At 40.5% G+C, this 26,258-nt stretch overlaps 1 protein-coding gene across 1 annotated transcript; it reads left to right on the forward strand.

Moving 5' to 3' along the window:
- Positions 1–4,414: 4,414 nt before the first annotated feature.
- HEPACAM2 (HEPACAM family member 2) lies at positions 4,415–26,258 on the forward strand. Its single transcript, XM_065399931.1, has 9 exons — positions 4,415–4,493; positions 11,575–11,925; positions 12,915–13,199; positions 15,783–16,079; positions 23,334–23,459; positions 23,544–23,568; positions 23,691–23,728; positions 24,475–24,548; positions 26,145–26,258. Exons 1-9 carry the CDS (start codon positions 4,415–4,417, stop codon positions 26,256–26,258), a joined length of 1,389 nt encoding a protein of 462 aa, XP_065256003.1.

The raw sequence follows: 26,258 nt of genomic DNA on the forward strand, positions 1-26,258 counted from the left end.
GTGGCTATGGGAATCATACTCTTTCAAGCACAGGCCACAGCAAGCACTGTACCCCTGCTCACACTATTCCCACAAACTCACCCCTGCAAAATGGAATTATAACATAATAGATAAGGAGCTGTTCATGATTAAATCAGCCTTCAAAGAGTAATTCCATCACCTCGAGGGAGCCTGACGCTGGTCCAAGGTTTTATTGACCATAAAAACCTCAAATATCTGTGTGAGATTCTAGCCTTCAACCCGAGACTCATGTGGGCATTATTCTTCTCTCAGTTTTACTTCTTCATCACCTATTACCCAAGCACCAGCAGTGGAAAGGCCAATGCCTTATCCCAAAAGGGGGAATACTACTAAGAGGGCAAAGAGCCCAACCAAGAACCACTCCATCTCCTAAAACCCCACAACTTTCTTAGTGCTACAATACACCAAGACCTGATCAACCTAATTCAATCTGCCTCATGGGATGACCCATTAGCCCGGGATGTGACAGAACAGTCTGAACAATCCGGAACCAAAATGCAATGCTCCACACAGGTGGGGTAACATACATTGATGGGCACATATACATACCCCATTGGAGGTCCTTCAACTCTGCCATAACACTCTGCTGACATGCCATTTTGGCCACCTTAAGACTCTCCGCATGGCTTCCCATTTCTTCTGGTGGCCCCATATGTGAGCCAAAGTTCACTCTTGTGACCTTTGTGCATGCACCAAGACACACCATGTTAAGCCCCTCAGCACTCTAGTACCCCTGAAGACCCCACCTAGACCCTGGGCCTTGATCACCCTGGACTTCGTGGTGCAACTCCCTGACTCTGACAGGGATGATGGACTTCACCATCATAGACCAACTGACCAAAATGGTGCACTTCATCCCTTGTGACTGCCTACCCTCTGTTGAAACAGCAGCTTAACTCCTGGTGGTGCATGTTATCCATCTCCATGGCTTCCAGACCATATCACCTCAGATCAAGGCATGCAGTTGGTCTCATGCTTTTGGCGCAAAATGCTTCAGTTACTGCACTTTCATGCTTTTACTTCCTCCACATACCACCCCCAGACAAACGGGTGGACAGAGAAAGTGAACAAAGTACTAGAGCAATATCTAGGGTGCTATGTCAACTATCATCAAGATAGTTTAGCTTAACACAGAGAAGGTTAAGAGGTGACTTGATTACAGTCTATAAGTATCAACATGTGGAACAATTATTTAATAATGGGCTCTTCAATCTAGCAGAGAAAGATATAACGCTATCCAATGGCTGGAAGTTGAAGTTAGACAAATGCAGACTAGTATTAAGGCATACATTTTTAACCATGAGAGTAATTAATCATTGGAACAATTTACTGAGGGTCTTGGTCAATTCTCCATCACTGACAATTTTTAAATCAAGATTGGATATCCTTCTAAAAGATATGCCCTATGAAATATTTTGGGGAGGTTTTATGGCCTGTGCTACATAGGAGGTCAGACTAGATGATCACAATGGTTCCTTCTGGCCTTAGAATTTGTGACTCTCCTAATAACTGGTCCTCCCTCCTGCCTTACACTGAGTTCTCATTCAACAGGGCCGACCATGCCTCTGGAGGGTAGAGTCCCTTATTTGCAAATTACGGGTTCCAACATTGCTTCTGGGCCTCCCTGAACCCAGCATCCACTGACTGAATCCAGTGGGATTCATCATATCCAGGAGGAGCTTAAGGACTACCTTGAAAATGCAAAAAAGGACTACCAGCAGTGTGCAGACCATTCATACCAGGAAGCCCTAGCTCTTGCAGGGGGCCGAAGAGTCTGGCTCATGGCAAAATATGTCCATATGAACATGCCAACCCACAAACTAGACCACCAGTTCCTTGAACCATTCCAGATTTGTCAGCATATCAACCCCATCACCTTTAAATTGCAGCTCACCCGGTCTCTCAAGATACACCCTGTTTTCCATGTATCCCTCTTGAAACCTGACATGAAGGATCCCTTTCCCAACTGGTCCCAACAGCTGCCCCCATCCAGGTCCAAGGGCATGAGGAATATATAATCCATGCTGTCTTTGACTCTAGAATACAGAGGGGGAGATTGTACTACCCCTTAGATTGGGAGGGCTATGGTCCTGAAGAGCACACCTGGGAATCTGCTGCCCATGTCCATGCCCATGATTGGTAAAATGGTTTCATCAGGACCTAGCCCCAACCTGAAGAAAGGGCACCCCTGAAAGATGGAGGTAATGTAAAGATCTTTAGGACTAGGACCAGGTCTGCAGAGCCTGGGGTAGCTGATGGTCTCATATCACCAGCAGGAGGCCAGGTAGAGCCACATCCAAGGAGCACCGTGGAGATTAGGCACCTCAGAAAGTACCACCCAAAGGAGCAAAAGCGACCGCAGCCTCTGGCCCTCTGTTTGGCCCATATTTACTATTTATCCCAGGAGCATGGCCCAGGAAGTTGGCTGGGCAACCATACAGACTTCTGGCTCGCTGTGGCTCCAGACCTGGACTCTCTCAGCGCTGCTTTGCTCTCTGACCTTCAGTCTCCGACCCCAGCCTGACTCTAACCCTTATTCTTGCCTGTTGATTTTGGCCCTCACAACTACTCTGATCCCTGCTCACCTACCACCACCTCATAGCCACCTCTGGACTCTGCCACATGAGCCCAGAAGTAACCACTAAGCCAGACTGCTTACGCCCTGGTCTTTTACAGGCTTGCTCTTGTTTGTACAATGTAAAATGACTATTCCAATCTTTTCTACTCCTCTGAACTTCCTTTGCTCGTGACATGTTGTTTTAAAACACCAAAATGGAGTTTATCCCACATCCATTTGTTATTGATTTCAGTGTCAAAACTCCCATTCACTTCAGTCAGAAATGAATCAGCCCCTTATGACCAACATTTCTTCATTTCTGAACCAGATTCTAAAAAGTGGTCAAATTAAAGACACCTAGACTATTATTAAGAGGATTAATTTGAGGCTACAAATCACAGCCCACAATAGAGGGTAGTAGTACAGGCATTATTACATGCTTTGTGAGGGGACATCATATGCTCTTCCTCTGCTGGCCAGTGGGTGATGGCACCATGGCCTGGGCGTACCTCCTTCCATCCCCTCTGGGGACACTGACATTATCCTGGAGCAGTCCTTGTCCTCCCGGAGCCTGATCCTACAAGGTGCTGAACCACCCCTGAAGGTGCTGAGTGCCTTCAGCTCCCATTAACTTCAGGGAGAGTTGAGAATGCTTAGCACCATGAGTAGCTCAGCATCTTGCACAACTGAGCCCTCTGAACACAAAGACAGGGATTGTTCCTCACCTCAGCACAGGGGCTTAAGTGAGGTGGGGAAGGGCTCTTTGCAACCATTCCCTCCCACACAAGGCAGGGTACAACCTAGCCCAATATTTGAGAGATTTATTTGTGTCTGCCTAAGTGCTATCTAAACTTAATATTTTTATAACCACTTGTATAGGTGCAAATATTTGCTGTTCGAAATTATTGCACATGGAAGGAGAGCAGAAGGGGGGGTTGCCTTGGTTTGCGGCTGATTAGACTTGCACAGTGCGCCTTGGATAAAATCCAGATTGTATATGAGCATTAATTTAAACTGTAGTAAATTAATGCAGAACACATATTGACTGGCAGCTAGCTTGGCAGTCTGAGTAAGATTCACACTTTGGACAGAAGATTCTTTGTTAGAATATACCTCATAAACAGCCCACCAAGACTTCACACACACGTAGCTCAGAAAGGGATTAAAAAAAATTCTGAGGGAATAAGGCCATCCCAAAATAAGCATTATTCTGTAATATTTTAAGGGAAATACAAAGATAACTGCAGAGCAACAATTGTTCGGAAGCATACATTTTACAATAGATCTAACTACAATCTTAACTTTTTTATGAATTTTTCGTTTGCCTTTTTGGCTAAGATCCATCGTAAATGGTGTTTAAGATCTCATATGACAGTGGACAGCAGAGATCCTACCATCGCAAGGGGATCAGTGGGATGATTTAACAGGTCTTTTGCATATCTGACTACTAGATTCTTATCTGAAGTTAGCATATGTATCTAGCAGGTCAGTGTTTTTTGACTGTAACTATATATGGCATAAATACCTATATAAATTTTACTCACATTAATTTTTATGAAAGCAGAGTGATTCATACTCTATACCCCATTTATCACACTCCATATTTGCTGTGAATATACCAGGGCAATATTATGATAGAGTCACAGGCAATGAAGATGTTGCGTACTAAGCTAACAGGTGTTCCCACTCCCTGTGTCCTTTGTATACACATATTCAAATCACACAAGGCAGTAGACAGGATAGGGTCTGTTAACTCATTGCTGATTTCCCTGGCAAATAAACCAGCAGCTGCTGGACCAAGCACTGACTTAGCACTGAGAAGAAGGTGATATTTGCATGGGACAGGATGCTTTCATGGAGCCCTTTAGCAACACATTTTGTGACTTACAGTGCAATATATATTTTCTGCTTTTAGGTAAGATACAGTATGTATTATTATGGTTGTTGATTTTTCACTCTGGATATATGGTTCATTTTTATACTTAAAAAAATTAATGGATTTTCTATGTTAAATTGTCAGATTTTTTTTAAATCATCCTAGAAGTTTGTAACCCAATAGTAGATCTGGTTTTAGTAAGAAAAGCAGAAAGTCTGTAAACTATCATACACTAATATTGTACATAATTTGTAAGTAAAACATGGACATTGACTGTGTGAGACATTTTCTAATATTTACTAAGTACTGTACAGTACATTATACTTTCTTTTTAATGTCTGCACCACAAAGATGAAAATAATTAGCTCTCACCAGGACCAATCTTGCAAACCTTTACTAATTTGAGTAAGGACTTACCATGAGTAAAGGTTAGCAGGGTGAGGTCAAGGTTTAGCATGGAAGTTGTTGCTATTATCTGTTCAAAAATATGTTTGGAAAGTGGCTTTATTTTGCTTGACAGTGAAGGTATTATTTTTTTAATCCCTCCATGTAATACTTGATTGTAAATATTTAAAATTGAGACTGCATGATTTAAACATATTTTGGCATGATATTTTGATATGGGAAGTTCCTGACCAAAAAAAAAAAAAAAAAAAATTCCTCCCCTAGTTTGAATTTTTTTGAACCCTTAGGTTTTACACCCTAAAGAATAGGATTCTTTTTTTTTTTCTAATATTCACCATTTAGCATAAGTATGATTTTAGTTTTGGCATAAAAGGAAAATAAAATATTTTTGTTATTAAAGCTGAAGAGGTTTGTAACAACCACTACCAAAAGCTCTAACTTTATCGCTTGGTGAACTGGAGAATGTATTACCATTAATAATAGCTTCCGTTCAGTATCTTGGGTGTTACTTTTATAAGCAGATATTTGTCAACTATGCATTTTGGATAAAATTGGATGTCCAATGTACTTCCATAAGAGTCTGTTGTGATTAGATATTAGATAAAATTCTACTTTAATCTCTCCAACAATTCTTCTACAGCTTTTTAGAATTAACTTCTGCTTTATTTAGATGTTTATGTAATTCCAACAGAAGGAATATGTAACATTACAAGAGTATTGTGTCTTCATGTTATCTAAATGTAAAGGATATTTGCTTTACATTGCTTTCCTATATCTTTGTGAACTCAATATATTGTAGACTATTTTGCTAGATTTCATCAGTCAGCATTTGGACTGAAGGAGAGTTTGTGTCAGGTCTGCAGATTTGTACCTACAAAGTTCTGCTCTCCCAGTACCATGGCGCCACTAAAATTAAGATTATTGGTTTGAGTTTTTTTAAATAACACCCATATTTTAAGTGAATACAAAAAGCTGATATTTCTTATTTGCTGTTCTATCTGTATTAATCTTTGTTAGACCACTTGACTAAAACCCTACAGAAGATCAAACTTTACTTTTATATTAGCATTTAAATATAATGCTTTGCAGCAGACACATACATCAAGAAGCTTACCATACATTCTCAGATACAGATCTTTATAAGCTTCCTCATATGTTAATTGCCTTTTTTATCAGTACAAGGGTCAAATTTTCCTGTCCTGGAGGCCATGATCTGAAGCCCACTGAATACCATGTCAGCCTTTCCAATTACTTTAGTGGGCTTTGGCTCAAATACTAGTCAAGCCAAACTCCCATGGAAGTCAATAGACATCTTGCTCAGATAAGGACTGCAGAATTTGGCCCTATAAACAGAACGTGTAAACAATGTGCTCTCGCTCTCTCTGACCCAAATGACCAAGCATTTGGATGTTTTTCTAAAATATATGTGCTCAGAATTATTTTGGGGGAAGTTCTATGGCTTGTGCTGTACACAAGGTCATAGTAGATTAGGGATCGGCAACCTTTGGCACGCGGCCCGTCAGGGAAATCCGCTGGCTGGCCGGGACGGTTTGTTTACCTGAAGCGTCTGCAGGTTCGGCCAACTGCGGACAGTGGGAGCTACGATCGGCTGAACCTGCAGATGCTGCAGGTAAACAAACCGGCTCGGCCCGCCAGCGGATTTACCTGACAAACCGTGCGCCAAAGGTTGCCAATCCCTGTACTAGATCATAATGGTCTCTTCTGGTCTCAGAATCTATGGATTTATGAAAGTATGTGAACTCCTGGCACCATAAATACTAGGGGTATGACACTCCACTGCTTTGCACCATGTAAATGCATTTACATCTTTGCAGAATGGGTGTAAAAATGATCAATTGAGAATTGGTAGCCTTTTACTCACACTTTGCACAGGGATAGATGACTACACAGAATGCAAAGCAGTGGAGAAACAGACCTAGCTTTTTTTATGATGATAAAGTGATGAGTGCTTTAGAATCCAGAGAACAATGAAACCTCACTAGGTAGGTTTCAGTTTATGCAGTCAACTCAGAATATGAAGTCATGGTTTTTATTTAAACTAAAGCTGCATACTTTGTTTTCTGTCAACAATGATTCTGTTGTGCTTGCTAATACTTTGAAGAGTGATATGGAAGCAAAACATAGATTGCTTTGAGTTCCAGCTGGAGGTCACTTTGGTAAAACCGAACGTGTTTATAGTCAATACAGAAAAACTGGTTTTAAGAGGTCTGTGTTGCTGGAAAAATGCATGCATTATTTAGCAAGCTATACATAGCAACATGTTTAAGTTTGGAATATTCTTGATTACTGCATGAGATAAAATTTCGTGGCTCTGTAGAACAAGGACATTTTTAAAATATTGCCTTTTATGCCTAAATTTTATGATGCATTCAAGGAGTTTCATAAAAATATCTTCCATATCACGGGCAGGAGCAAAATTAAAACTTGTGCATGCTAGTGACTGATTAAACAGACAACCAAGATTTTCAAAAATGATGACAAAGTCAGGCTTTAAGTCAGTTTTAGGTGTCTATGGGTATATCTACGCAGTAACTGGGACATGTAATTCCCAGTTCAGGTAGACATACATGGGCTAGCTCTGCTCAAGCTAGCACCTAAAAATAGCAGTATTGCCATGGCAGCACAAGTGGTGATTTGGGCTAGCCACCTGAATACAATCCGGTCTGACCCCCTCAAGGTACGTACATGGGTGGTTAGCCTGAGCCATCATCTGTGCTGCCATGGTCATACTGTTGTTTATAAGTGCTCACTCAAGCAAAGATAGCATGTGTGTGTCTACCCACGCTGGGAATTACACCACCCAGCTGCCGTAGAAATGTACCCTATAAAATAAGTTGCCTGATTTTTAAAAATGCCAAGTATCCAGCAATCCAATTGACTTTAATAGGAGCTATTCAGAGCTTCAACACTTTTGAAACTCAGGCCATCTATTTAAGCACCACTTAACAACTTCAGGGATTTAGACGCCTGAACTTAAGCAATTTTTTTTAATTTTGGCCAACTTCCATATTTAGTACTGTAACTCCAAGCCCCTGGAGAACCATTTTTCCACACTGGAGGTATTTCACCGATCAAACATACCATCATTATTGTGAACAATAGTATATTATTCCTGGGATTCACCTAATATAAGTGATGAGTAAGCATCAAAGTGACTTAGGAACTGAATTCCCCTTGGCTTTTAATGGAATTTAGGTTCCTACACCAACAACACCATCACAGGACCTAACCAGATCAGCTACAACATCACCGGTTCATTCACCTGCACGTCCACCAATGTTATATATGCCATCATGTGCCAGCAGTGCCCCTCTGCTATGTACATTGGCCAAACTGGACAGTCACTACGTAAAAGGATAAATGGACACAAGTCAGATATCAGGAATGGCAATATACAAAAACCTGTAGGAGAACACTTCAACCTCCCTGGCCACACAATAGCAGATGTAAAGGTAGCCATCTTATAGCAAAAAAACTTCAAGACCAGACTCCAAAGAGAAACTGCTGAGCTTCAGTTCATTTGCAAATTTGACACCATCAGATCAGGATTAAACAAAGACTGTGAATGGCTAGCCAACTACAGAAGCAGTTTCTCCTCCCTTGGTGTTCACACTTCAACTGCTAGCAGAGGACCTCACCCTCCCTGACTGAGCTAACCTCTTTATCTCCAGACTGATTCTTGCCAGCATATTTATACCTGCCCCTGGAAATTTCCATTACATGCATCCGACGAAGTGGGCATTCACCCACGAAAGCTTATGCTCCAATACATCTGTTAGTCTTAAAGGTGCCACAGGACTCTCTGTTGCTAAATTACTTAGGCATTTTTGGAAGTTTTGCCTATCTTCAACAAAAGGTCAAACAAAATGTCACTTGAACCCTTGGGAACATGTTAACTGCAGACTTAATGGGACTTTTGCCTGATGGGAACATCAATAAGAAATGAATAAAGATTTGGTCCGTTGACTTCAATTCAACATAATATTGAGTAGCTCTTTGAATATGCCAGGGTAACATCAATGTAAAGTTAGACCATAATAAGATTCTGTTGCTTTAATTTAATTAGAAGTATAAATGTTTGAAATGGCTCTAATATTTCAGACTGTACTCTGATGAAGTGTTGATCTCTATTTTTCCAGAGCCAAGAATCACCCAGCATTGCTCCCATAAAACATTAATCTTTGGCAAAACAACTTGCCTGATAACTTCTTCAATCCTCACTTCCCTATGATCATACACAAATTCCCACACACTGATAACACCTGATCAAATCATCAGAGCTTACTTTGAGAGAACAGTAAAGTTTGCAGTTAGCCTGTGAGAGCCCCACCCTAGCAGACTATCTCCCAGCAGCCATTGTTTTAAAAGTGAAAACAAATGTTATTTCCTTAATCTCCTCTCTGCTTTGCTAACTGGTATTCCTCAACTGTGGCTCAGTGTTCTGACAAGCTGATGTAAGGAACCACTTTTCTCCATGAATTAACTGTGGACAAGTTAAAGATCATGTGTTATCTCTGTTCCTGCCTCTCTTTGTACTCCAATATACTAATAGGATTTTTCACCCAGAAGTCTCTTATTTTCCTTTGTTCTACATAAAAAGTCTTTGTAACCCAGTTGTGGGGATGGCCTTTGGAGTGATCTTCCACTTCTCAGGGTAAACACACACCTCCCACCCAGTTGTGGGGATGAATAGTCTGAGGAGTGGAGACGGGGATTGGCTAGGTGAGGGGAATGGAATGGGGACAAGGAGCCAGGGTGAGAAAGAAACAGGACTGGGGCAGCAACCGGTTGGAAGGAAAGGAGCAGAAGGGATCACACTTGAGGGAAATGGGCAGTAGAGTCTGTTTCCCCTAGAGCACACTCCCCTCCAGAGCCAGGAATGGAAGCCAAGATTCCTGAGTTCCACCATTCCTCTGCAGTTAGCCAATTTCTGTGAAACCCACTGGCAAAGCATCTCATCACCTCTAGTGCTGATCCACAGAGAGGATAACAACCTACTACTGCTATCAGTTACTCCTTTAGTTCAAGTGGCAGAGGTGGATGCATAGCTCTATGGTGGATCTAAACGTTTCAACCCTGCTGATTACTACATGAGTGTCCCATGGGGTGTCCTTGTTTGGTGAAGGCCACCCAAATACCCTGAGAGAACCTGCTTCAATACAGATATAAAATCCCCTCTGACCACACACCCCTAGTTGTCGCCTAGCACCCCACCATGGAACCATATGGGTTATCACCAAACAACTACAACCCATACTTGATGGGGATCTCATCCTGAATGAAATCTTTCCTGAACCCCCGCTTCTGGCCTTCAACCAACCTCTCCAAGCCCATCATCAGAGGCACGCTCCCTATAGATCAGGGCACACCAACTCAAAGTGGCGCCAGATGCTGTCAGAACAACAGATGCAAAACCTGCAGACATATCTTCACTGCTACAATGATCAACACCCCCTCCCAACACATCTTTCAAGATCCATGGGTCCTACACATACCTATCACAACATGTATGTACCTCATCCAGTGCACTAAATGCCCCAATAGCAACTATCTGGGTGAAGCCAGACAATCACTAAACTCTCAAATGAACTCAAACAGGAAAATTATAAAAGACAAAAATACCACATCATTGTTCAAAAAACAATCACTCTCTATCTGACTTATCATCCTCATCGTCAAAGGAAACCTGCACAACACTTTGAAAAGACAAGCTTGGGAACTTATATCCATAACTTTGCTAGAGACTAAAAGTCATGGACTGAATCGAGACACTGGATTTATGGTTTATTACAACAATCTATAATCTGCTAACAGCCCCTCCCAGGTGCTCCCTCCCCACCCCACTTCCTTTCCTCCCTATGACTGGAGGAAACCACTTGACCTTGAATCATCCCTTGAAATATATGTTAACTACTCATACGAAACAATCTGTTCAAATCTTGTATTTAGCAGTGACACTTTGAGTTAGGCCAGGTCTACACTACAGACCTATATCAGTATAACTATGTCACTCAGGGATGTGAAAAATCCACACCCCTGAGCGATATAGTTATACCAACCTTAACACCCCCACCCCCATGTAGACAATGCTACGTCGACAGCAGAGCTTCTCCCGTCAACATAGCTGCCACCTCTCACAGAGGTGAATTAACTACACCCACAGGAGAGCTCTCTCCTGTCGGCATAAGAGCATCTTCACTTAAGCACCGATGCAGCATTTTAAGTGTAGACCTGCCCTTAGTTTCCCAGACTTGAAGAAGAGCACTGCGTAAGCTCAAAAGCTTGTCTCTCTCACCAAAAGAACTTGGTCCAATAAAAGATATTGTCTCACCCACTTTGTCTCACAAATATTTGGAACATTTTCAACAAAGGAAATTATTACAAACACAATAACCTTAGAACTCCATTTCTAAGTTTTGTCAAACTTTTAAAAAATATCCTAGCCTATTAGACGAGAAGTGACATCTAACTTAAAGCAAATCAGTTTTATTTTGTGTAAGATAGGAGAAATGGTTTGAAAATCAAGCTATAAAATCTGATCCGACTCCAGCTGAAGTCAATACCAATCTTTCTATTTGCATCAGTGGGAGTTGGATCAGGACCATTTTGAGAACACAACGACCACAGCTCCATAAGAGTTTCCATTTAGAATTTCCAGTGTTCCTAGTTTTGTTTTCTTTCCATTTTTATGCAGGTATTTGTTCTGCGCTAAGGCTGACGGTACCATCACATACTATACATGGCATTGAAGGACAACCACTCCATCTTACAGTTGACTACAATTTCAACACTACAGCTTCTGAAATCCAGATAATATGGCTATTTGAGAAACCTCAGAGTATCCCCAAATATTTACTCGGCTCTGTGAATCAGTCAGTAGTACCCGACCTGGAATATAAACACAAGTTTACCCTCATACCACCCAATGCATCTTTGATGATCAATCCATTACATGTTACTGATGAAGGCAATTACATCGTAAAAGTCAATGTCCATGGAAATGGGACAATATCAGCCAATCAAAAGATTCAAGTCACTGTTGATGGTAAGTCAATAAAATACTGTATTTTAGTGCTGCAAATAAAATTACAACTTTTGTGAAGTTTCTAATCACCTGGAATCCAGCTATAGTTCTGTGTGATTCAGTCTGGCTGTGCATGAATAAATCAACTCACTGAAGTAATTTTATGCTTATTTTCAAAACCGCAATGGTTAATTATTCAACAAAATTTGTTTATTATTGATTGGTGCCTTATTAATCCTGGGAGTATATTAAACTGGGTTTGTAGGCATCTTATAATGACTATGAAATTAAATGGACTATAGTGATCTCAGGAAATAATCTGTTTTCATAACGCCCAGTTCTGCCGCACTTACTCACCTTGAGGCTGCATTCACTTTTGCATGAGCTTTTTTCTGTACCTGGAAACCTGACTTAGAGGAAATTCTGAAGGCAGCTGCCTGCTCAGGATTTCTTGCTGTCTAGAGGCTGGAGGGTGGTAGGCAGGTGGCCCCAAACCCAACAGAGAAGTTAATAAGGTTTGGGGGGAAAGTTTGGCCCTAAATAGAGGCTCATGTGGTTCACTTTCATCAAGTGGTTCATTTTCTCTAGATCAATAGGTAGATGTGAATATGGATCTGTTATTCTCCTACAAATGTATCTTCCATTCATGTGAGTGGGAGTTATACATGCACAGAGAAAGAAGAGCAGGGAATGGAAAAATGCATGCAGCATGAACTTGATTAATTCTTCTATCTAATTAAAATGGAATATTTGTTTCCAGCCATTGTGTCATAACCTCAGCTAGTGTAAGTCATCCTAGCTCTAGTGAAGTTACTGGAAGTAGGCCCATTTGGACCAGCTTAGGATATGACCCTTTGTTTTTCATTTTTAGCAGCATAACATTTGAAATCTAAGTACTTTCTTAAAAGGGTGATGAATGCCATTTATATCACCTGGGCAGTAAATGACATATTCTCCTAATATAAATGGCAAATCTTGTTTATAACTGTTCATATCCGTTTAACTTACAGTTCCTGTCACAAAGCCAGCTGTACAAATTGAACCTTCGTCGGGAGTAGTGGAGTATGTGGGGAACATGACATTAACCTGTACTGTTGGAAAAGGTACAAGGATAGGTTACCAGTGGATGAAAAATGGGAAACCTATGCACGCCAGTTCTAGTTACACCTTTTCCCCAAACAATGACACACTTTTAATTGTCCCTGTCATGAAAGAAGACATTGGGAATTACAGCTGTTTTGCAACCAATCCTGTGAGTGCGATGGAAAGTGAGATAATTGCACCAACTATATTTTGTGAGTATATAAAATATTCATGCATACTTTTGTCTAAATGAGCTTCCCAGAGAGAGAATCTCTGACAATGGAATGGGCACAAAGCAGTTGATTCAAGTTTATATTTTGGCTTTCACTCACAGTAGATTGGTCTTTAACAGTCCATCTATACCCTCTCCATGATAATATAATGTAGAACTTGTTAATCTTTATGTAGTTGTTAAAGATCAGCATGAGCTGCAGAATTTAGGTTGGGATTTCGAAGTGTAGAGTTCTTCAAATTGATGGTTTTTGTTCAGCCCATTATAATCAGAGGGGCTGGCCACAACATTTAGACATAGATCCAAGTTCAGTTTTCTAGCTCCCACAAAGTTCATGGGTGTTTGGATCTCAGGTTTTGGTTCAAGACCATCTCTAATAGTTATCATCACCTTTTACTATGTCTATAGCATTATTGGTGTGCATGGTGCTTCACAAGCATATGTAAAAAAAATCAAGAGACTTGATTCTGATTTAACTTACATTACTTACACACTGATGTAACTCCACTGACTTTAAAGGCATAACTCCTGATTTACACTGGTGTAAATCAGGGATCGGGAACCTTTGCCACACTGCCCATTTGGGAAATCTGCTGGCGGGCTGGGATGGTTTGTTTACCTGCAGCGTCCGCAGGTTTGGCCAATCGCAGCTTCCACTGGCCGCGGTTCGCCGTTCCAGGTCATGGGGGCTGCGGGAAGCGGCGTGGGCCGAGGGATGTGCTGGCCGCCACTTCCCGCAGCCCCCATTGGCCTGGAACGGTGAACCGTAGCCAGTGAGAGCTGCGATCGGCTGAACCTGTAGATGCTGCAGGTAAACAAACCATCCCGGCCCGCCAGCACATTTCCCTGACAGGCTGTGTGCCAAAGGTTGCCGATCTCTGGTCTATATGCACCATATGCCATTGCTGCGGGGGAGTTACTGTGTGATAAAAAAGGTCACTCACAGTAAATACCTGCCATCTGCTCAGAAACTAGATGGATAACAGTCTCATGGTGATATGAGCAATTGGAAGTGTTCCCACAGAGTAGTAAATTGTTACTAAGAACAGGTGATTTATTATTTTACAAGTCATTTAGTAAACAGGCTTCACTGAAACATGAGACTCATTTCTGCTGAGAACGATACTGGAAAAGAGAAGTGGAGAATGTAGGATCCCAGGAAGGAATTATTTTACTGTTGCACTCAGAATCAAAAAGATTCTTTATTTTGTTCATCCCTATTCATTAGCATTATTTGATTTGTCTATTAATTGTAATAATAATACATCACAAAGCACTTAGCAGTTAAATAGCTTCATTCAGAAATAAATCAATACAAGACTGGGAGAGAATTTATTAGTCTGGTGGTGTGGCTGCTGCAGCAGAAACTGCTGTACTATGTGGGAGATCTGAGTTCAGGAGATAAATTGGTAGAGCCCTGCAAATTTGCAGATATCCGCTTTATAGCCAAAGATCTCCGCAGACCATGTCTGCGGATCGGATGTGGATACCAATTTTGTATCTGCGCAGGGCTCTATAAATTGAGATTTCCTTCTTCTGGGCTTGTGAGAAACTAATAGAACATGTTTAGACCTAGACAGAAGTTTCTGATTCCTCTGCTTCTGACAATCTCCAAATGGAGCAAGGGGGACAAGGGCCTTTAAATGGAAACTACGTTTGGGAGAATTTAAAGCCCAAGACAGTGGAAGTAATGGGTTGGGTGAGAACTACTGAATGGTTTCAAAAAGCAAAAAAGCAAGTTAATTCGTAAAAATAGTAGATTTTGAATGTTTTGCTTTGCATTTAAAAAAGAAGTTGTCTTTGAGCCTGACCCAATAACAAAAAAAACCTCCATGGTCTTCTGATCCCTGAAAAGGTGCCTATGCTGGTTTCCTGGAAAACTCCCCTTGCCCAGGGGAAAGCTCACTAAGAATGGAAACCCAGGAACTAAAAGGTGAACACAGCAAAATCAGGGGGATGAGAGGAAGGTTAACATGTGCTTTAAGGATCATTTATGAAAAACAATTGTCTGAAGTTATGTAAGACACACCATGCTATGTCTTACTAAGGGGAGGATAGTTCTGTAAGCAAGTATTGTGTGGTAAGTACCAATATACATGTTTACATAGGTATATTTCAGTGCAATTTTACTGATCTTTATGTGTAAACAGAGATAAGTTATGCCAGTAACCTTGGCATTTAAGTATAAAGGGTCCAATTCACCCTTGTACAGCCAGCCAGAAGAAGGCCTACTGCTTCATTACACTACATTACCTATGCTGCTTCAGTCCCACTAAAGTTTTTTTGAGGGCTTTAAACATTGCATAGGCCTTGTGCTGAGTATCTGGGTGAATTTCATCCAAACAGATCAATATTACGTGGGTGTTTTCTGTGATAAGACTGGTACAAATCTATCTACATAAGGACAGATTAAATTAATTGGAAGCCTTTTAATCAGAATAATTGAACGTAATGGCAGCTATTTGAAAGGTTAAGTCTATACTTATCCTTGGAATTTTTAAGAGTTATTCTTTGATTTTAATTTTCTCCATTATGATAATTTTTGTTGTTCATATTAATGCAGATGGACCTTATGGACTTACAGTTAATTCAGATAAAGGTCTGAAAGTAGGGGAGGTGTTTACGGTTGACATAGGAGAAGCTATCCTATTCGATTGCTCAGCAGACTCAAATCCACCAAATACTTACTCCTGGATCCGAAGGGCTGACAATACTACACACGTTATCAAATATGGACCCCATCTGGAAGTTCTATCTGAAAAAGTGGCCCAGACAACAGTAGATTATATGTGCTGTGCTTACAACAATGTGACTGGAAAACGGGATGAAACTCATTTCACAGTGATCATTACTTCTGTAGGTAAGAACATAAAATGTATAACATAACAACATGCTGATCTAGTGTAACACATAAACACAGTACCAACCTAAGGGGAACCAAGCAACTGGAGTGCAAGCCAGGTGACAAACCAGTACACTGTCTTGATATTTTGAACTTCCCTGTCCTCAGCAAGAGGGTAGAGACCAGGGGTGAAATCTTGGCAATAGTAATAGAATAGTAAAGTAATAGCAATAGAAAAGTCAAAGGGAGTTTTGCTACTCACTTCAATAAGGTCAGGATTTCACCACAGTTGCGTCTTGTAATGGACTTGGTCCTTTGAGTAGAAATGCCACTGCTCTCTACCATAATAACCAATTCATGAAGCAGAATAAATACACATTTTTTTACCATCTCTGCTTGAGTGTGTTCAGTATAAGAAAGGAAGCTATATTGGGAGAAAGTGGCACAAAAATACAGTGAGCTCTAAGGCTGGACTGCTAGCTTTGCACTGCCACGTGGATTCTATTCCAAAGCCCACTTTCCCACTCCCTCTCTTAGCAGGGGCGGTGAGTGCTCTGCAGGCAGTATGACCAGCACATGGTATGGAGAAGGTGATGCCTCTAGTCATTCAACAATGGCTGGAATGGCCAATTAGGGACCAACAAACATGGGCATCAAAAGGGCCTCTGGGACTTGGTAGAACAGACGTCTTAGTCTAGTGTGTGATGGTAATACAAGCTATCTTTGCAGAAACACAAAGGTGTTGGTGAATCAATGGTTTCATTACAAGATACATATGGAAGTTTTTTTCCCCATGTGTTCTTATGTAGATTTATTGATAAGTACTGACGCATGGAGTTTCTCCTTTACTTTCAATACGTGATAGATTTAGGTCTTATATAATACTATGCCAAAATTAAATGACTGCAAAGCAATTTTTTGTCAGAGAATCCCAATGAAAAGCAACTGTAAATGGTAAATGCTGCTGAAGTCTGAAATCTCCTTATCTACTGCCTTTCATTACTAATTAGAAAACATTTTCTGGGTGGTTAATAATTTAATTACTAAGGAACAATAGTTTTTTTTTTCAGATAATGTGGCCATATTACTAATGTACAGCAAGATGTCAGACTGTTGCCTTTTAGAAAGTTTCACAAACCTGTTTTGCTGGTACCAGACAAGAGCTCATACATTTATTATTAAGATAAACAAGGACAGCAGGTGTCTATTGTTCAGATGGATTTAATGTAATCTTCACAAATGAAAGCTCCATGCTTTCAAACACCCTGGCAGAAAACAGGTTACAATTTTTCAGCGGTAATAATAGAGTTTAAAATAAAACAATGTGGTGACTAGAAGGGGGGAAATGCAAACAGAGCTGTGGTGTTTCCTTAGGAATACAAATGGCATTTTTCCTGAAAGTGAAAGTAACCAGGACTTCTGCAGTATCTGTGTGTATAAATAAACATACTCACAATCATGAGCAACAATTTTGAGATTTGTTTTTGAAGCCTGTTAAAAAGCAAAGTCCACATGGTGCATATTCTTTGTTTAGTTGTACTTTAAAAAATGCAGATCTCCTTTGTTAAATTATCTCATGGGATTTTAAACCAGTTTGGAGATAATCAGCTTTTTCCATTTTATACCATTCTTCCTGTTTCTGAAGATTTATTCCAGTAATACTAAACCCTGGATCCCAGGCTGCACTCCTTAATTCAGGTAAAATTCTCTTTAACTTCAGTGGGAATTCTGCCTGAGTGTGGCCTCAAAGATATGCACACCCAGTGAATTTCTCCCTGCGGACTAAACTCTGAAGTCTTAATGGTAATTTTACCTGATTAATGATTACTCTGCAAGGAAGATATTCTGTGTCTCCACTCCCCCACTACCCAAAATAGAGAGCCTGTGCAAATGTAACCCACACACCTTCTAGGTGTGGTGTTCTGTCACATCTAGTGGCACTGAGACCACTTAAAGAGAGAGAAAATGAATCTGCTCTATAGTCTTAGCTAACAGTCAGTTGGCTTTTAGCTAATGTGGTAGAGTCTCATGCACTAAGCTCCAAAAGTCCCTAGTTTGATCCTGCCTGCTGACAGACCACAAAGCCTTACACAACACTTAAACCTCAGTAGTTAAGGCATTTATACAGAATTTAGATGTTTCAGAAGATCTTCAGCAGCTTCTCTGCACCTAGGGCTGAAATTCACCTATAGAGTTTTGTACACATATGTCCAACTAAAACTAAAAAGAGAACAGTTATAAACAGTTCATCCAATCAACTAAAGTGATCTACTTTAGCCAAGAAGTGTTAGAGAGTTGGATTTTAAAATAAAGGTATCTATCTAATTATGGACATGATTCTGCAAGGTGCTGAACACTAATTGCAAGACTACTTTGTAGGACTGAAACAAGATGGAATAATGTTAAATTTATGTTAACCACACAGTTGTTTTCTATACAGATTTTAGTGATGCCTTGTAGGAATGAATTTTATTTGGCTATAAAAATGAAGTTACTCTTTTAAAGGATCCTTTAAAGATTCATCTGTTTCCCCAGGCTTCTGGGCAAGGGAGAGCTTTGATTGGGAAAGAGGGGATTGATAGGGTGGAACTTTTTCTGGCTGGAATTGTGAAGGTTTGTTGCACATTTGGATTAATGCTCATATATTTAACCTTGTAACTGACCAAGGGTGAAATGCGGTCCTGTACAGAAGACCAGCCCCAGGCCAATGTAACACTTGAAGTGGATTTACATGGTGCATAGATCTTGTGTTGCCCATCTACATGGGAATGGATGAATTTCACCCCTAAGCAGTATGAAAAGTTCAGGTAGAAACACATGTAAATAAATATTACAAATGTAAAGTTTCCATTATAGGGAAAACTGGTAGTGACCAGCTTGTAGTGCCACTTTGTGTTTATGCATTATGGTATTGTCTTTAATTACATGAGCACATGCTACTTTTTCTACATGACCCCTGCCACACATAGGGCACAAGGGGAAAGAAACAAGGTGGTATGCACAACCATAAATCTGGCAGTTCTCAACTTTCAAGTGCTTAACTCTGAAACCTAAATTTGGTTCTTTTAACATAATTTTTGTTTGACATACACACACACATATATACAGTATCTGGTCATGATGTGCAGATAAGTCTCATTGGAAAAAGTTTGCTTTAGTGTGACTCAGCAACAGATATGAGCAAAGGAAGCAAAGATCAGCAGTACTAATGTTAGGGAACTGTATAATTTAGCAGTTTGTGTGAAAATCTGATCAACAAACCTATCAATGATCTATAAATCCCAAAAATGAAGCACAGAGAGATAAAGTGACATACCTATGGCTACATAGTGGTAGAGTTGGGAATTAAACATCTCTCTCTTCACTTCCAGCCCAAGGACCAATCTGCTGTACCTTCCGCATGTAATAAGCTAAAGAATTCCCACATCTGTACTAGCAGAAAGGAGACTGCAGCCCTGATACATGTACAAGGCCCTGAAAGCTAGAATTGATCAAATTATGAATTGTGACTACATTATTCAACAAATTTAGCCTATATTTCTGTTCCTGAATAGTTTGCAGACCCATCCTAAAATTACACATATATTCATGATTAACATGGACTCAGAATAGTTCATGCTAACAATTTTTTCCATGTCTCATTTGCAAACTATTGACTTCAACTGTTTGATATTTATTTGTGATATGTGATTAGTCACTTAAATCACATGATGCTGTTTCAAATTCCTGACTGCAAGCTTGGAACTTTTTTAACACTGAAGAATAGCAAATATCACATCTGATAGTGCTACAGTTTATAAAACTGGAGTTTTGTGAACATTTCTACTAATAAACCGTCAGTCAACAGAATACTTTTGGATACGTAACCCATTGTTCAGTGTTGAGTGTGTCATAGTGGCCAGCTAGGAAACTTAGTACTTTATCTCAAGCTGTAGCAACATATACCCTCAGCTCTGGAGATCTTGGTTCAGTCCCTAATGATGACTGATATGCTGCATTATTACAATCATATGTAATATGACCCCCAAAATATATCTATTAATCATTTTTTCTAATATTTGGCATGACTACTGGGAGCAATGCTGCATCTGTTCCTAATCCACATTAGTTTCACTTCTTCCACAGTCATTCTTTATTTCTGACTGGCACCCTTCAGTCTGGAAACAGTCTGCTAATTACTGTCATTATAATTCTTGACCCTATTAGCAATGCCAAAATGGAACCACTGCACTTTACAAGCTATGGCATATGGTTATAATGTTACTGCATGTAATCAAACACATTTGCCGCTGTGTGATGCCATGGATACCCCATATCTCTTTTATATTTGCACTTGGTGAGATATTTCATTTTATTTATTTAACTAAGAACAGACTTTGAGAGACAAATAACATTTGCACTGGTACCTGGCAAGTTAGCCTTTCATGCGTGAACTGGAAAATATACCCAGCACAAGTAGTGCCAGTGAGTTGCAGTTCTTTTCAGAGGTCTGCGCCAAAAAGGAGACCTAATGAGCTACAGGGAGGGGAAGAACAAGGATTATCTAAAAACTGGATACAAATCTTTTGTATTTAAATATAATGGGAGTGGAATACTCCATCTCTGAGAACACAACAGATTTTATTTACATGTGGTTTGCTGCAAACAGGAGCATGTGTTGGCTTCCTCAAAGTTAAATCCAAGATGAAGAGTCTTTGGGTACATCTAACCTGTAATTAAACACCTGTGGCTGGCCTATGTCAGCTGACTGGGGTTTGCGGGGCTCAGGCTACAGGGCTGTTTAATTCCAGTGTAGACATTTGGGCTTGGGCTGGAGCCTCAGCTCTGGAACCCTCCCCTGAACCCGAACATCTACACCTCAATTAAACAACCTCATACCCCAAGTCCCACAAGCTCAAGTCAGCTGACACAGGCCAGTCGTGGGTGTTTAATTGCTGTGTAAACATATCCTTAACACGCAAACCTATTGAAACACAGTCATGGAAACCAAGGCAAGGAAATTAAATTATGACTCCCACTATATCTAGGCACTGCAGTATGTGTGCCATTCTGTATACGCAGTATGCGGCTCCAGCACATAGGCCCAACATGGTGCTGAGATGGCTTTAACACAGCACTTACTGACAGTCAGAATGTTCTGTTAATATAGTATTGTTGATTCTTTAACTGGAGTACAAAATGAAATGTTTCCATTGTAAAAACAATCATATCACACGTCCAGTAAGAACATTGTTACATGAGAAAGTATCCTATGAGTCATGACCAGGCAGAATTGCAGCCCTGGAGCTCCAGGGAGCAAAGAGACTGCTCCCTTTTTTTTCCCCATGGGGGAAATCAGTGCCCCAAAGTGGGTGAGGAAGAGGCAGGGCCCGTGCACTGGCACACACAAGGCCAAAAAACTAAATTACCAACAAAAATTCCCCTGATGGTTTTGATTTCAGTGCCGTGACTGAAATGAGGAAGTCCATAGTTCTCCGGTTTGGAGACTGAATGGCAAAGTTCAACTCCAGGTCTTTCCGAGCAACATTTCATGCTATACATAAACATAAAATAGCTGCAAAACAAAACGGAAGACATAGTCTATAACAAGAGCTAATGAACGTGGCCACCCTCCAGCTATGCATGGGAGAATGAAACTGCATGGAGAAACACCATTTTATCCTCTTGAAATTAGATCAGATAGCTACAATAAGTCTTTACCATCAGCTTTACTCCCACTTACCTGTTAAATAATAAAACCAGATGTTCAGTCTCTTGACCTGAGACAACTATAAATAACTTTCTCCCTATTTCATGGTGTGTCCAAAACACTTGAACTACTGATTTTCTCTGAATTGTAGATTATAAAGTTACATATGTAACCCAGACTAAGGCAAACTTCTGCCCTGGGCACTGCTGGGTGTTGTACAGACAGCATTGTGGCTCTAACTTGCAGGATGCATACCGCCTGAGTCAGCCAAAGTTTCTCCTAAGCTTCCCTGGTAGCACACACCAGAGGGTAGCTCTGGTACCCTTTAAGAGATTGCAGTGGGCTCACTGCTCCATGCCCATCTAATCTGCTAGCCAGGGCACAGGAGTATGAGACAGCTAGTGCCAAATGGGATGCTAGTAAGGTTCAGGGACCATGCTTCCTGATGAGATCTTTGCAAGGCCTCTTACCTATGCAGGGCTTAGCCAGAATCTGGCTCTGCATTTCAGAGTTGTGCTTCCTGCTTCAGGAAGTGATTCTGCGATCACTATTGAATAAATGGCTGATAAAAGACAAATCTTAGAAAGAGAAACCCTGCAGAATGGGAATGACAAGACTCCCATTGACTTCAATGGGGACAGGATATCCCCCTGTATGTTTAGGAGAGAACTTGTGTTCCTCAGGGACTGGAGGGTTTGAATTTGGCCTTATGCTCCCATTTTGTTCTTTAGCATTACCTGAGAATGTTTGTGCCTTTCTGTAATCTGCCCCAGGCCTAGAAAACATAAACATGATTTTCAGTAGCTGTCAAATTCCGGTCTTGATTTGCAGACACAATAGTTTAATAGTATGTTATTGTCTAATAATATTGTTTACTGTATACTACCATAAAGGTAATGATAAAACTCAAACAGTTCATTTTAATTAAAGTATCTCTGTTTAGAAAGTGGTACTAACTCAGGGAGGGAAAGAGAATTTGGCTGTCTTCCAGACCTGATGTATCTGAGTCTTGTACTTGGTGCTTAGATACTATGGTGATGGGCACATAAAAAGTGTATATTTTATAATAACAATTTACATAGGAAGAAGGGTTTTGCGGTTAATGCACAGGATTTGAACTAAGAAAATCTGGTTTCTAGTCCTAACTCCACTATTGATTTCCTGTGTAACCTTGATCAAATGATCTATTCCCTCTGGGGCTCCATCTCCCAGTGCATAGGATAGGACTATTTACATACTTCCTTGTGGAGTTGTGAGGCTAAATTCAAAAATACTTCTGAGATGCACTTTTTTTTGCATTTGGTGCTGTTTGCCATAATGTTCATAGTGGCTTCCACCTAGTTCCTGGTACCATACATGTTTTGGAGTGGTTTCTGAAATGCACATAATTATTGTACCAAGTTGCCATTTCAGGTATGTCTTTGGAAAATGTTGTATTATCTAGTTTACAATAATTCAAGAGTTATCTGTGTGCAAGGTTTGCTGGCCACAAATCGTGTCTGGAGGCTCTTCTTCAGCTAAGATTAAATAACATGTTGTATATAGTGAAGGACTAGCTATGAATCTGTTCTTCTTTGGCACAGGACTGGAGAGGCTTGCCCAGAAAGGAAAATCTTTGTCATCTCTAGCAGTAATAACAGGAATTTCATTATTTTTGATCCTATCTATGTCCCTTCTATTCTTATGGAAAAGATATCGGCCACATAAAGGTAGGTGAAACTTAAACACACTCCAGATGTATTTTCTGGACGTTATAACAAAAAGGTTGATTTTCCTTTATCTCTTCTTTTCAGTTATACAACGGCAGCTGCAGAGCAGGTAGTAAAATAAATCATTCGTATGGCTTTGTGTCTTTCCCAAAAAGAGTTTTTTTTGTTTCAGGCTATATTTCTTTTCTTTGCCCATGAGATCAAACTGAAAGTCATGTTTATGTTTTCTAGGCCTGGGGCAGATTACAGAAAGGCACAAACATTCTCAGGTAATGCTAAAGAACAAAATGGGAGCATAAGGCCAAATTCAAACCCTCCAGTCCCTGAGGAACAGGGCTGGGCCTCTTCATAGTGCCATGGGGGAAGAGTATTAGATCATTTCAGTGGTCAGATACATTGGGCAAGGGCATGGGCTAGATAGATGGGTGGGATAGCTCAGTGGTTTGAGCATTGGCCTGCTAAACCCAGGGTTGTGAGTTCAATCCTTGAGAGGGCCACTTAGGGATCTGGGACAAAATCAGTACTTGGTTCTGCTAGTGAAGGCAGGGGGCTGGACTTGATGACCTTTCAAGGTCCCTTCCAGTTCTAGGAGATAGGATATCTCCATTAATAATTATATGATATAAATGCTAAATTAGATTGAATCTTCCTTCCATGGAGCAGCAACAGAGATGCTTCACTAGCTACATGGGTATTCCCCAGCATAGGGAATTGCTCCTCATAGACCAATGTAGGAAGAATGTGAAGGGGGATGGCCAGAGTATTACTGCTCTCCGGTTATCTTCAACGTTGTAATGGCCCCTTGGATGCAGCCAAGCATAGTTTAAACATCAGTGTGGCTGCTCTAAGTTCTGAGAAATGAGCCAGCCCTAGTAGGGGTGGAACAGTAGAAGACAGCAGAGCTTTCACAGTCTCCGGGTTCAAAAGTAGGCTGAATGAGTTTGTCCCTCCCTAATGAAGTGTTCTTGTTTGCATTTATATTACCTATTAATAATTTATTTATTTTTAATTTTAGGGCATGAAAATGCTACGGATGACTTTGGAATATATGAATTTGTTGCTTTTCCAGACCCCACTGGTGTTCCTACGGTATGCATTTTACCAATAAGTCAGTAGCCAACCAATTAAGGCTCTATTTCATTCCCTAAATGTATGTAGTATTTTCACTAGAATCTCTATGCGGCTTGCTCAAAAGGGCCACAGGAGATGCCTCTTTGGAGATCTTTCAATGGCTTATTCATCAGTACTGTTACTCACTGTGCTTATTTACATCAGTGTTAAGCAGCAGGGACATGCCCAGGTTCAAAGGGGTGCCAAGAAGTTAGTTCTGTTAACCAATCCTACATTTAGGCTACATCTACACTACAGCAGTCACAGCAGCACTGATGCAACTGCACTGCTGTAGTGCTTGTGGTGGAGATGCACTAAGCCAACGGGAGAGAGCTCTCCCTTCGGCTTAATATAGCTCTCATCTCTTGCGGAGGCAGGAGTTGTCAGCAGGAGAAGCTCTCCCATGACATAGTGTTGTCTACACCAGCGCTTAGATCAATGAAACTTACATCGCTCAAGGGTGTGGATTATTCACATCCCTGAGTGATGTAAATTATACTAAAGTAACCTGTAGTGTAGACAAGGAAAACAATTTTTAACATCAAGTGTCTAGATAATAGTAAGCCACTCCAAAGGTGAAAGCATTAAAGAAGGAGAAAGAGCATCTGTGAGTGCTCATGAAGGTAGGAGGGATGTTAGGACTAGGGTGGGAGTCAGGGGTTTAAGACCCACTTGAGCAAGGTTCTTAACACACAAGTAGACCCACTGATTTCACTTGGATTAGTCATGTCTCATAGTCAGACACATGTTTAAATACCTTATAGAGTCAGGGCCTTAGAGAGTAAAAAATGGAGAGACTGTACACCAGAGACTTAGAATTAGAGGCGGTGGGATGGATTCTGGAACTGGCGCAACTCCACTACCTTCAGTGCAGTCACTCTGGCTTTACACCAGTGTGGCTGAGATCAGTATTTAACCCACTGCAGTCATATTGGTCAGTAGGAAAGGGACACAGAGGTGGAAGATGAATAGTTCAGAATGGGAGTTTGGAAGTATGCAGATTGAGTGAACTCTGTATTGATGAGGGCTGAATCTAAATGTTGTAGATGTGAGAGGTAAGGACAAATTGTTATATGTAACTCATTAACAAATTTAACGTTTTAATACATTCTTTATGCTAGCTCACTGCAGCTCTCCTTGGACTTACGTAGACTGTACACTTCCCTGATTTTCTTAGCTTTATTTTTTTTTAATGTATCCTGAATCATTTCCCTGACTACTTTTGTCCTTTGTCCCCAGCTTTTATTCACCAGCTTATTTCTCCCTTTATTATTTGTGGTACAGTAATGTAAAGCACTTTTTATCCTACATGCAATAGGGGCATCCTAAAATTTCTGGGTTTCTAACTGCATTTAAGTCTGTGAAATGCCATATTGTAAGTATGATCAAATTCCCTTCCTCAAAATCAAATTGAAACTAATTAAATTGAGCTATGCAATGTGAACAAAATCCTAAAAAAAAAAAAAAAAAAAAAGGGAGGACAGGGAGGGGAGGGAAGGTTATTCTATACGTTTAGTTCCTGCTCCAGCTTTTCCCATCTGTACTCATAGCAAAAATATTGCCTGTTACTTTTAGGTTCCAAGTCAATCTGTTTCTGGCTCTGACTTTGTCCAAGGGCAGGATTTACACAGTACAGTTTATGAAGTTATTCAGCATATTCCAGAGCAACAGGAAGATCATCAAGAGTAA

Source organism: Emys orbicularis, chromosome 2 (genome assembly GCF_028017835.1).
Source record: "Emys orbicularis isolate rEmyOrb1 chromosome 2, rEmyOrb1.hap1, whole genome shotgun sequence".
Lineage (NCBI taxonomy): Eukaryota > Metazoa > Chordata > Testudines > Emydidae > Emys > Emys orbicularis.